Consider the following 13707-nt stretch of genomic DNA (forward strand, 5'->3'; position numbering starts at 1 on the left):
ATGTACGTATATATGTAGACACACATATGTAGGTCAGAAAGAAACTGTAGTTATCTAAGTAGTTTAAATAGTATTTGGGTTCTCTTTTTTCCCCTATAAATTTCCTGTAAACTGTCAAACATTTACATTTTAAACAGACACACATTTAGAACAAACCCACATTTAACAGCTGCATAACATTTGGTTATCCAAATAAAAACACATTAGTAAAATAAAGATGCTCTGTCCATTTTCTGACTCAACAGAGAGGGTGAATTAGACGCTAGACACCTGGATGCTTTTTCATAAGAATTATGAAATCCGACAAAGAAACACGCTGAAAATCAGTTTAAAAGTTTTTGTGAAGAGAATTTTAGTTGTTGTTTTTTTTTTCTTATCTGCTTATCAGCCTAGAGAGGAGACTAAAACTCTCAAGATTAGGGTTTGACAAACCCGCTTAATCTGATTTCACTGATCACTGTGAAATAAAAGATCCATGCTCATATTGCCAACTTGTCAGTTCAATATTGTTAGTATCAATGTTTTTAAAACCAAAAAGGAAAACATGTGACATCCTGAATGAAGACTAGAACAGACCCTAGAGACACTGAAAGTATTCAGAGATGAACACCAGGCTGCCATTAAAGCCGGTCCCTCACCCCCACCAGGAATGTAACAGGAGAGGCTTAAAAGGCAGGCAGTGGTCCTGTCTCAAATATGAGCACCCAAAAAGCCTTTCAAGGATTTCTTTTAACAGAGAGTTCTAATGATTAGCTTTTTCACAGATAGGACTCACTTAGGAGAAACTGAACTAGAAATGAAATTTCTAGACAAAAATGCAGATCAGTAAATTAAAAATGAAGCAACAGGAAAACATTTCGGAGAAATCACTCTGGTTATCTTTTCAAAACTGGACCAAGAAAAGCCAACTTACTGTGCTGGTTAATAAGCATGCGGAAAGAGATGCGGTTGGTATAAAACCGGTCCAGAAAATACTGGATGTTACTGCTAATGAACGGATCAAACCCAAACTTCTCCTTGTACTCGATCACTCCTTGGGCCATTGTAGGAACCACATCATTGTGTCTATTTCTGACTTTAATTAGAACTTGTAGAAAGCTGTGTGGGAAGGAAAGAAAAAAACGGTCAAAATGGTCAAAATCTCATGGGCTAATGTATAAACTTCCCAGGTCTATCTCAGTACTATTTACCTGTTGGTATTTATTTTATAAGGCAGAGACATCATTATCATCATAGGCTACAAGGAAGTACTCACGAGAAACTAAAGTATTACTCAGTTTTTGCTTGAAACTTTCTACAGAAAGTCTTCCTTCAGAGATACAAAAAGTAGAAGGTGGGCTTCCCTGGTGGCACAGTGGTTGAGAGTCCGCCTGCCGATGCAGGGGACGCGGGTTCGTGCCCCGGTCTGGGAAGATCCCACATGCCGCGGAGCGGCTGGGCCCGTGAGCCGTGGCCGCTAAGCCTGCGTGTCCGGAGCCTGTGCTCCGCAACGGGAGAGGCCACAACAGTGAGAGGCCCGCGTACCGCAAAAAAAAAACAAAAAAAACACGTAGAAGGTTCTAGTAAAGGAAAAAAAATGCTCAAATGCCTTTTTAGGAATCCACTGACTTTCCAGATAAGTGATTACTAATAAAACAGATTCTATAACTGTTTGCTGAATACATAATTGCAGAATATATTAATGTTTCTTCTGACAACATGAAGACAATCCCAAAAATCTCCAAGGATTTATTATGGAGTCTTAAAGAAATAGCTTCCATGAAGAAATAATGTCAAACTTTTTAAGAATAAAATTTTGAAACGAATTTCTCTCAGCAGTAAAATATGGTGATGAAATGTAGATAGAACAATGGTGATTAAGACAAACCTATTCAAGAATTCCAGTATATTACTGTAAAAGTGCAGAGGGAAAAATATATTGAGAATGGTAACTAAGAACAGAAAGACAAGTCAATGGAACCAAATAAAAAGCCTGGAACCAGGATCAAGGGTGAATGAGTATGTGTGTGTAAAAATTCAGCATATCGATAAAGTGACAATGTAAATCAGTAGGGAAACAAATTAGTTGGGACAGCTGGCTAACAATGTAAGTCACACCTCAATTTTAAACTTTAAGCCCCAAAATGGGTTAAAAGACTTAAATGTAAAAGGGTGAAATTGTAGAAAAGGAAAAAGAAAATCAGCTGAATAAGTATATAACCTTGGAGTAAAGGGAGGCTGTTCTAATACCAAAGGCAGAAACCATGATGAAACAAATAATAGGGCTATGCAGGATTTCAGCAATTTTATAGGGGCACACATTATAAAGTCAAGAAAAAGTGAAAGCTGGGAAAAATATATTCACAGGAGTTACTATTCTTAGTGAAGGAAAAGATGACCACCCTAACAGAAAACTAGGCAAGGGGCCTGGTATCAATAGAAAATGTACCAGAGGAAACGCAAACACCAACAACTTCACCTTCAAAATAATAAAAGAAAAGCAAATTAAAACAATGCAACACTATTCTCCGCTTACAGACTGGCAAACCACTGGCAAACCACTGTCAGCCAGAGTGTGGGAGCATAACTGATGCATTTCTAGGGGCAATTGAGCAGCCTATATCAAAAGCCCAAAGAAAGTCATTCCACTCCCAGGAATTGATTCTAGGAAAATAACTGGACAAGGCCAACAGCTGTATTTAAGAGCTGTTCTTTAGAGCACTGCTTATAGTAGCAAGAAAACCACGAACTATTCTAAAACCCAATGACAGGAGGTCAAATCACATGAGTTATCTGCAGATGGACCACTATGAAACTACTACTAATGGTGTAGATCTATAATGCTGACACTGTTATTTCTGTAAAACACACACACACACATTCTACACATATAGAAATATATATGCCTAGTTAAAAGTGTAAATGGAAGGAAAATGTTAACAGTGGTTGGCCCCCAGTAATGGAAATTTGGAGTAACCTTATTTACCCAAATAGTCTTATTTTTCTCAATGATGAAATACTTCTGTAACAAATACATATGTGCAAAGACAGCAAAGATGAATAAATCAACTCAGAAATTATAAGGTCATGATATTCTCAAGAAATTTTCTAATGGACCATTTATCCTTTACATAATGCTCTTCCCACCATATTCATAAATTAAATATTACTAAACTGAAACAATTCATTACAGTAGAAAAGTGCCTCAACTTATCTGAGGGGAGGAGACTTGCTTCAATGGTTCAATTCTCAGACTACTTCCCCAATCTTCTGGGGCTCTTCTAAACTTTATCATTATGACAAACATCCTTGTCCTCTAAGCTACTTTCACTCTACTTAAGTGGTTTCCCTGCCCATGACTGCTATATAATCTCTCACCGATAAGAAAAGGCTGCTACGATGGGCAGAACTCTCCACTCCTTCCTTCACTGCAAACATCAGGCTTCTACAATCCCAAGTCTCTTAACTAGCTTCATGGCAACCTGGACAAGTTACTAAACGTCACTGAGCAAGAGCTATTATCATTACAATCTCGTACACATTGGATCCAGCACTTGGCAGTTTCCAAAGCAGGCTCGCGTCCATAAATCGCATCTGACTGATAACCTGTTCCAGAAACTGAGACAGGACTCCAGGAAACACACAGCAGAAATTTAATATCATAAACTTCCACAAATCTATATCCCAAAATTTGAAGCTATAGAGGTCACTCCTAATTTGGAGGATATCAGGCAAACTGTCACTAGCTAATGATTTTTGAGAAACCAAACTTCTGAGTTCGATTTATTTAACTTTGATAACTTAAATGATAGCAAGGGCTTATAACAAGGAAAACATTATAGCTGGGGGCTCTAATCCAATGCCTCCCTTTCCACATTTCATAGACCCATTAGCAAAACACCTAGCAAAGTATAAAACAGGTCAGGACTTTTTTCCCTTTGTATTTTAAACTGTAACTACATTTCAGCTAGCTACTCATGACTCAGACCAGCAGTTCTGGCAGTATGGTGCACTGCAAAGAGCGACGTACCAAGGAAGAGGAAACATGATTTACAGATCCAGCTCTGCTCCTAACTAATGTTACAATCTTGGGGAAGTCAGCTCACATCTTGGACCTCAGTTTTCTTATCTGTGAATTGAGAGAGCTGGGTTAAATGCCTCCAGCTATGGTCTCTTATGGAACACGGTGCTTCTTAGTTCTTTTTACGGAACAGCTACATGTAAGGCATTTGGTGTCACAATGATGTGGGTCAGGTTTCTACTTAGAAAGAAATTCCTCAGCACAACAGGCCTGCCATATGCATTCACTGATGGGTACGTGAAAGAGGAGGAAAGTAATGTGAAGGGGACACAATTTCTCTTGGGGGTGAAAAAACCACACTTAGAGCTAGGGTCAGCGTTTCCCAGTTAAATGAAAAGGAAAAACCAGAAATATTTTCCATCAGCATGAGAATTTAGCAGCCTTCGTGCCTAACAGCAGCAACAGAATTCAGAATAGCTGTTATATTAATAGCATACTCTTTTACGCTGCTCCAAAATAAAAGCATTATTGATTCTCTGAGCTCAAATGTAATATCGCATTGAAAATTTAAAAACAAATTGTAAAGGACTAAGTACATAAACTCATGTATACACAGGGGCCAGTGCATTCTTAAAACTACCACTAGGTGGAACATTTACTGTAATATTTACAGTGAGTGTCCAGCACCAGCTCACCAGAAGACAAGGATTAAGAATTAGACCATGAAGCGTAATTGGAAGGGTCATTATTCCCTTGGTACTATGTTAAATTCTTAACTCAAATTTTAAAAAACTGCAACGTTGAGCTGTTACCCATTAAGAAACCTAATGCTTTCGTCCAAGTTGTACTTCTTGGTTCTTAATGACATGAGTTCCATTTACCAAAACATTTTTTAACCTAGATATTTTGACTTTCAGGTAAGTTTGGTACCATACTTACTTATCCAAGACGTGTGGATCCTCAGGGCTCTTATTTTCATATTCTAGAAGTTCAAGAAAACTCTGCATATACCTGAAAAAAAGAGATACTGTGTTAGTTGCCTACCCTACATCCATCCTCCTTTCCCTTTTCCTTAGAAGTACGTTAAATTTCCACCCAGGTATCCATCCAATCCCCTCCACCCGCCATGTAGCCCAAGTGCTTCCGGGGAAGCTGATACCATGCAAAGCTCCTGGGTGGCCCTGTTTTTCCCTGGGTAATCCTATTTCTCTTGTCACTAATTCCTAATTAGTCCGATAGTTCTGGCCTAAGCCTGTCACTGAGTCGCATTTCCCTGAACACAGGGATTGGCTCAGGAATGGACATCACTGCCTCGATTCAGGCCAGTAAAATAAGAGAGCAGACTTGCTGGTGGTCTTTGGGAGAGAAATTAACTTGCTCTGCTTTTGGACAATGTGGTCCATGGATGTAAAGCCTGGAACTGCTGCAGCTATTCTGTCACCAGGACAAAATCCAGCCAGAAAATGAAGCCGACCCCATGGAAAGTAGGGCCTTGATAATCTCGTGAATCTCTGAATCAAACCAACACCAAAACCTCATCCTATGGCTGGATCTTACAGTTACAATTTATTGCTTAAGCCAGGTTTAGTTGGATTTTCTGCTACTCCCTAACACACATGTCCTAACTGATACATCGAGTCTACAGTTTGATTACCAAAAAAAGTGCACAGAAAATTTAAGAAGCACGTGTGTGACCCTGAAGTGCATGCTAAGAACTCAGAACTAGGGGAGTTTCCTGGCGGTCCAGTGGTTAGGACGCGGTGCTTTCACTGCCATGGGCCTGGGTTCAATCCCTGGTTGGGGAACTAAGATCTTGCAAGCTGCATGGCACAGCAGGAAAAGGAGAAAAAAAAGAACCTAGAGCTAGAAATAAAGAAGGTTCCTTCTCAGAGTTAACCTAGTTTCATCAACATGTAATGAAGGAGAAAGAATTCCTCTTAGGCCCTCAGAAACAGCTTCTGGATTAAGAATACTGACATATCTCATTCAGGGCCAGTATAAGAAATAATATGTCCAACAAAGATCTGGAGGACAGAGGAAAAATGGGACTTAGAGAGGCACATTACAGCAGCAGCTACAGCCAGACTGGACCTGCTGGATCTGGTGGGGATTCAAAGATTCCAATTAGAGGTGTATGAGCTCTGCTTTGGGTCTTAACATGTCCTGAAAAAATTATCCCTTATTCTAATTATTTCTAATAATTAATGACTACTAATCCTACTATCCCACTGTGGATAGAGGATGAGGGCACGCCAGTAACTAAAAATGACTGTTAAGCTTATAAATACATAAACAGGAAGGACGTTTTATTAATCAGCCTCACCTGAACTTTGTGACAACGCATGATACTAAAGTATGTTCGTTGCTGGGTATATATTTTTTTAAAGTTTCTGGGCATATAAGGCTATGAACTAGACGTTGTTAAAATCACTAGGTTAAACCACCCTGAGAGGCCACAGTCAGCCATCCACAGTGATGCCCTCTGCCCTGCCACATATCAGCAGAATTTCAGGCAGGCATCCCATCCTTCCAGAAGGGGACAGTTCATTTAAAGGGCAAAGTCATAAATGGAAAGGAGTCGAAGATTATGCTGAGCTTCCTGGCCTGAAAGTCAAGAAAGCAAGGAGAACACTGACTGAGGTGGGCTTCACGGCCTGTTATACTTAAGATTTGCTTTCAAGAGGAAAAGGAAATGGCAAGTAAACACAATACATGATCCTGAACTGGATTCATAAATCAGGGGTGAGGGTAGGGATTGCTTAAAAAGAAAAGCACTATTAGGACTAGTGATGAAAGACAGGAGGGTCCACATATTAGATAATATTACTGTATCAATGTTCAATTTCCCAAATTGGATAATCAAACTGTGGTTTTCTAAGAGTTGTTCTAAGGAGATACACACTCAAGTATTTAGGGGTAAAGGGGCATGATGTATACCATTAACCCAAATGGTTCAGAAAAAAATAATGTATTCTATGCGTGTACCATACATATATATATATATTGAGAGAGGGAGAGAGAATATGAATGAGAATGATAGAACAAATGTTGCCAAATGTTAACAATTAGTGAATCTGGGTGCAAGGATATGGGAATCCTTGCTACTAGTCTTGCAAACCCTTCTGTTAAATACGCAATTATTCATAAAAAGAGACGAAATTGAGCTATTTGTAATGAGGTGGATAGACCTAGAGTCTGTCATACAGAGTGAAGTAAGTCAGAAAGAGAGAGACAAATACCGTATGCTAACACATATATATGGAATTTTAAAAAAAAATGTCATGAAAAACCTAGGGGTGAAACAGGAATAAAGACAGACTTACCAGAGAATGGACTTGAGGCTATGGGGAGGGGGAAGGGTAAACGGTGACAAAGCGATAAAGAGGCATGGACATATATACACTACCAAAAGTAAGGTAGTTAGCTAGTGGGAAGCAGCCGCATAGCACAGGGAAATCAGCTCGGTGCTTTGTGACCGCCTGGAGGGGTGGGATAGGGAGGGTGGGAGGGAGGGAGACGCAAGCGGGAAGAGATATGGGAATATATGTATGTACATAACTGATTCATTTTGTTGTGAAGCTGAAACTAACATACAATTGTAAAGCAATTATACTCCAATAAAGATGTTAAAAAAAATACGCAATTATTTCAAAATTGAATGTTTAAAAAAGAAAGGGAAGAAGTAACATGCACAAGTTTGCAATGGCTATGGGAGAGAAATAGTAAGGAGACCAAAAAAAAAAAAAAAAAAAAGCTGACTCAGTAATGTGAGTCAGCAATTCACTCTGAAGCCCCTGAAGTGACTTTTACATAAGTGATAGTAAATGTTTGACTGTCACTGCCACCATGACTGGGGACTTGAAAGTCAGCTAGCCTACCTAGAATTCCCAGCACAGTAGCTAGCTCCCAGGAGTGCTTATATACTTTCTGCTGGAGATCTAATCATGGTCTTGGAGCAATGAAGAAGTCTCATGCAAACAAGTACTCGCTGTTCCTGAAACAAGCTATGAGTTTACAGTAGAATCCAAGTGACCTTAAGATGGGAGCCATGGTCGCCACCTCTTTTGAGCTTTCTGGGGTCCCGGGGCCCCTGCGCCTGCCTCGGTGAGGGGCTGCTGCTTGTCTGGGACAAGGACGGACCACCCAATAGTGTTTCTCAGATGATTCATTCTCAACCCTAAGAATTTATTATAATCAGTATTACTGAGGAATGACTGTTGAATGGCCACCTTTCAGTAGCCCGGCCTCCGTTAATACTCTAGATGCCAACTAATTCATGGTTCCGTTCTCCCCATGTCTGTCCACATCATTCTCATCCCCTGAAGTGCTCTCCCTGTCCCTGTCAGTTCCACCCCCCACCCCACCCCCGCACCAAGGGGCAGCGCAGACCACAGTCGGCATCTCCCTCCCCCAGGCCCCCATGGCACCTCCTCAGTGCTGGCTTGAGAGCACTTTGTGCATCTGGCCTCCTGAACCCCTCCAGCTTTCTCCACGGGGACTTCTTTGCTTGTAGAATACAGAGGAGACAAGCGAGCGCTTCTCAAATCTATGCAAATCCCTTTCTAAAAATACACCACCTGCTCTTCCCTCCCACCACTCACCCATCCCACTCTGCCTACTGAGTGGGCAGTTCAGTCACAAATTCAACTTCTTCAATTAGACAGCACATGCTTTAAGCATCAGAGCTACACCTGACTGAATGCTAACATACTCTGTGAAGATACTTCAGACTTTTCATGGGGGAGATGAGGTACAGCAGCTAGCTCGTATTTTTCACATGGGAGGTTCCCCTTTAAATGACTTAATTTGTCCTAAAATAAGTACTGTCTTCTAAAAACTTCTTTAAAAGGAAAACAGAAAAAACACGGCAGAGACTGGATCAAAGCAGCAACATCCCCCTATCCAAAGAATTGCAGATCTGCTCACATGGGACACTGCACTGCTATTCTTCTATATTTTTCTGTACTTTCCCATTTTCTTCAATGAAAAATCACATTTATAACCAGAAAAAAAAATTGAAAAGTCAAGAAAGTGTCTAGTACAGTTGAAAAGTATTTTCCTTAGGACAATTATACACTGTCAGTTAAAATAAAAAAAAAAAACCCAACTTTTAATTACCTGGGAAACCCGGCTATCCTGAATGACTCGTTCCCACAGAAGCAGTACGTGTACTTTTAGGGAGAATGGTCCCAATGCCAAATGTTCAGAGCATTCTGGGTAGACCCATCTGAAGCCACACTATTTACTTACCAACTCTGAACCAATCCCACCGAAGGGCGGTTAAGCAAGTTATCCGGCAGAAGATTAACTTCTCTCATTGTGTTAGCCAGGCGCACAGGAAGCTCCTTTCGTAGGAACATATATGAAGTTTTCTCACATGCATTATCTCTCCCTATTAAGAGATGAAAAATGTTCCATGATTTTATAATCTAACAGATGGAATAATAAAATGTTCTCATGGTAGCCCAGTGACTGGTCGGGAAGATAAAATTAAGTAATATTGCAGTCTCTAGTTAAATATTTATCCTCTGAAACAGCAAGTTTAAGAAAATAATTTAATTAGAATAGAAAAAGAACACTTATTCCAAGAGGCAACCTTGAAAGCAGTGTTTTTCCCTCAGCACAAATACATCCCTAGTGTTACCAGTGGCGGTATAAAAGTAACCTGGGACAGAATCTGAATTTGTTTTCAAATGAACGCTGTGGGAAAACTGCCAGGTACAAAAGTAGGAGAACGTGTAAACCCACTCCTGTTCACGGGGGTTTCCAGAAGGCAAGAGACCCATTCATTCCACAACGATTCACCTACTGCGGTCCGACTGCTTCCTAAGATTTTCTCTAAATGTGTTTCTTCAGGGACCAGGAAGCAGCCACAGACCCCAGCTCTGACCGAGACACAGGACTCGGGAGGTGCCCGAGAAGCCAGCTCACAGGTGGCCTCAGAAATGGAGGGATGGCCTACAGCATGTCCAAGAGGACGGAGATACAGTGTTGACTAGGAAGACAGAGCTCAGAGAGGGAGTCTTCTGTTGACTGCCTTGCGCTGGCTGTGCACACAATGTACGCAACGAGGGCACAGTGAGAGAAGAGGTACCAGGCCACCTGAAAGAGGAACCCGAGCCCTTTCCCCGGCTGCCACGTGACCAGAGCAGTAACACGACTGGTCTTGCCCCCAAACTCCAACCTTGCTGTAAACCCAGTGATAGTTGCGGGATAGAGGATGCGATAGAAAAGACATGAGCTTTGGGGACAGAAACGTGCTTCAGCCTCGACTTCTCCATTTACCCTTGGTAAGCTTCTTAACTTCTGAGGCTCAGCTGCCTTCATCTGTAAGATGGGGATGAAACGTCAGTTTTTGTAAACACTACATGTGACAACATGTATGGAGCCTGACACAGATCAAGCGTTCGGCGAACATTAGTTCTTCTTCTGTCCTCTGTGATACTGATGGGTCTGTCCCAACTCTCTCACATTCGGATAGGCCTGCCTGATGCCCCATATTCCCTGGAGGCCGCTGGGAAATAGGCAACCTCGGGGCCAAGCCCAGAGAGAGAGAAGCAGGGCTCATCGAGCGATCTTCTCCTCCAAACTCTCCTCTTTCTTCCAAATGTGATGAAGACAGCAACAGAGATTCAGAAGTAAATCCATTCTAACACTTCCAGCCAAATTCTTTCCTGTACTCACGGAATAAGACTGGAAATAAAAGAACCCACTGTTTTTGGTTTTTTTTTTTTTTTTGGCCAAACCGTGCGGCATGTGGGATCATAGTTCCCTGACCAGGGATTGAACACGCGCCCCCCTGCACTGGAAGCGCGGAGTCTTAACCACTGGGCCGCCAGGGAAGTCCCATAGAACCCACTTTTGAGAGTCATCTGCAGAACCTCTTCCCTCCACTGCCCTCTGCCCCCCTTTCTCCATTTCCAAAAAAGTCAGAATAAAAGATTAAATTCTTAACCCATCCCACACTTACCTCATTCTAAGTGAGTAGTATATTGAAGGCCTCCAGTAAATCTTTAATCAATAATTCTGCCTTTGCCCTTTCTCCTAAGGGAAATACTCCAAAAAAGCAAGAGGAGTGTAATACCTCAGCAATGACCTTCCAACACTTACTCCATACACATTCATTTGGCCTTAGATAACACTTAAGATGATTCAGGCTGCTTTAGATTTTATATAATTCCTAAAATGTTCTGTATATAATTTTTATGGATGAATCATTTTAAGTACACTAAAAATGCTGGTATTTCAAAACTCAGAATGAACCTCATTATAAAATGAAGGACCTATTATCTAAGTTAAAATGTGCACATACCAGGAGAAATACCTTGTATCCTGGTTAAATAGAAAGGACATTTTTTTTTTTTAAAAAAAAAGCACAAAAAAAATGATGGCGGAGAAGGAAGTTAGGGAATGTGGAAGAAGCGAGAACCCTGTAGTGTTGAATTGGAACTGGAAATAGCAGTGTGACCTTAGGATTCTGAAAAATTATCTGAGTTTTTAGGGGTACTGAAAGTTGACATGCTTAAACTTCCACATCCAGAGCACACGAGGAGCAGCACATCAACAGCATTGGTGGGGGGCGTGGGGCTGGGGGTGGGAGTAGGGTGAAGAGGGAGGGTCGGGGAAGTGACAGCGGTCTGGCAGGTGCCAGGTGATGAGAGGCAGTCAGGTGCACGTCTCTTCTGGGAATCCACAGGGCTAGACGGCTTTCAGAATTGAAAGGTTTTCAGTTTTAAAAAGAGTACGTGCATCCACTGCATGAAACAGTCTACTCTACAGACACGGTACAGCTACAGCGCAATCTGTGAACGTCGACACTGAGCAGGGGAAGACCACGGCCCCCAGATCACTGCAGGCCAGGTTTTGCCATGGACTTAGTTTGGGCAGCAGGTATAAAAAAATAACTTCAATTTTTTTAGCTTTTTGGACTTCAGAAATCAGATTAAAAGACTGCAGTCCGGCAGGACAGTAATGCCGAGATCAGATGCCAGAGTTAGACTTGGCTTTGAATCCTGTCCTGAGCATCCTCTGGCTTCGTGAACACCGGCAAGTGTCATTACACGTCGAAGCCTCGGTGTAACCATCTATAAAATAAGAACAGGACCGATTTCGCAGAGGTTGCAGCAAGGGTTAAAAAGCGCTCAACATTTAACACGAACAGGTTCTTAAAACTGCGAAGAGGGGGCTCATTAAATCGCAATCACTAATGATGCCGGCTTGTATAAAGCAGCGCAGCCCAAGGCCATGGGGCGCCAGATCAAACAGTCTGACGCTAAGCCCTGAGAGCGTGACTGCATTCTGGTTCAGCGCGGTCGCCTGTGCTCATCTGATGATTCTACATAATTAAAAAAGGATTAAAGTATGCTCCGTGTCCCTACCATCCAATTTTATTTATTTTAAAATAAAAGGCCTTGGTGTTTCCATTGGTCAACTCTGCACTAACTGGAAGACTCAACTAACTACTAGGCGTGGCCTGAAATAACCAACATTTCAAGGCAGCATTTTATTCTAGGCTTCTTGGATTATCAGCCTTTCATAAACTAGTGTTGAAAGAAACTTTGTCTCTATACCCCCCCACCTCCACCCCCACCCTCACCCCCACCCCCGCCCCCGCCCCCGCCCCCGTGGCACTGATTAGACTGCCTCACCTGTGGGAGTGTCTCAACGATTTACTAGAAGAATAGAGAATACTTTAAGAAGTTTGTATTTTTAAGAGAAAGAGTACCTGCAAAATCTCAGGTTTTGCCTCCTACATTCTAATTTAGCTTTAGAGACGAATTCTTTGTACTCAGATACCTTAATTATACATCAGCTTAAACAGGGGGATAAGTCTTTTTTAGTTAATTAGTAAGCCTAAAAATAAATATGAAATGCCTGATTTGTTTTAACCTTCCTGTGGTTTTCCTCATATAAGTTGAAAGTATTTTATCTTATGTATTAATGTTAAATATTCAGTTTAAATCAAAGGGTTCAAACAATCTTGTTTTTAGTTAACTTACCAAAAAGAAACTTTTGGTTTTAACTGAATGTCCTCTCAAAAGGGTTCTGTTTTTCTAAGGCTTCTGGCATATTGAGTATTTTCCAGTTATTCTTCCCAGTCATTTGACTTCATTTTTTCCCCGCTTACTTGGCTTCTCTGCATTCCTTAATTTTGATTTTCTATTTTTATTCTGCATTTCTCCATATACTTCATCTTATTCAAATTTACCGATTAAAATTTTCCCTAGTATCAGTTCAGAAAAAGACGAAGAAGCAGTGTGTGAGAGGCATGGAAAATTCTGATTTCGTGAACGCAAATAAGTCATTGGCTTAGATACATTTGTGTATTTCTTCAGTTTTTCTTCCTCTTTTGATGACCCTCTAATTCTCTTCTGTTTTGTTTGTTTTTCATACTTCGCCCTTTCATTGAGAAGTCAGAGACAATTACTACATTTGCAAAAGGTACGACTGGCTTTGTCTAGAAAGGTTCTAAATGGCTTTCCAGTTCACCAAGACACAGGATAAACAGACACAGAAACACAAATGACTTTTTTTTTTAATTGGGGTATAGTTGTTTTACAATGTTTGGTTAGTTTCAGTAGATTCACAGCGAAGTGAATCGGCCATATGTATACATATATCCCCTCTTTTTTGGATTTCCTTCCCATTTCGGTCACCACAGAGCAGTAAGTATACACAAATGAGTTTTGTTTTGTTTTTTTTCCATA

General features: G+C 41.0%; 1 protein-coding gene across 3 annotated transcripts in view; it reads right to left on the reverse strand.

Annotated features, from left to right (window-relative positions):
• The window catches only part of PDK3 (pyruvate dehydrogenase kinase 3), a 67299-nt gene that overhangs the window by 34998 nt on the left and 18594 nt on the right, over nt 1-13707 (reverse strand). For all 3 annotated transcript variants that reach the window (XM_060136898.1, XM_060136899.1, XM_060136897.1), the window contains exons 2-4: nt 9251-9392; nt 4940-5011; nt 914-1098 (exon numbers count right to left, since the gene is read on the reverse strand). In XM_060136898.1, the coding sequence (XP_059992881.1) occupies nt 914-1098; nt 4940-5011; nt 9251-9392 (399 nt within the window). The remainder of the gene's footprint in view (nt 1-913; nt 1099-4939; nt 5012-9250; nt 9393-13707) is intronic.

The sequence above is a fragment of the Lagenorhynchus albirostris genome, chromosome X (genome assembly GCF_949774975.1).
Source record: "Lagenorhynchus albirostris chromosome X, mLagAlb1.1, whole genome shotgun sequence".
Classification (NCBI taxonomy): domain Eukaryota; kingdom Metazoa; phylum Chordata; class Mammalia; order Artiodactyla; family Delphinidae; genus Lagenorhynchus; species Lagenorhynchus albirostris.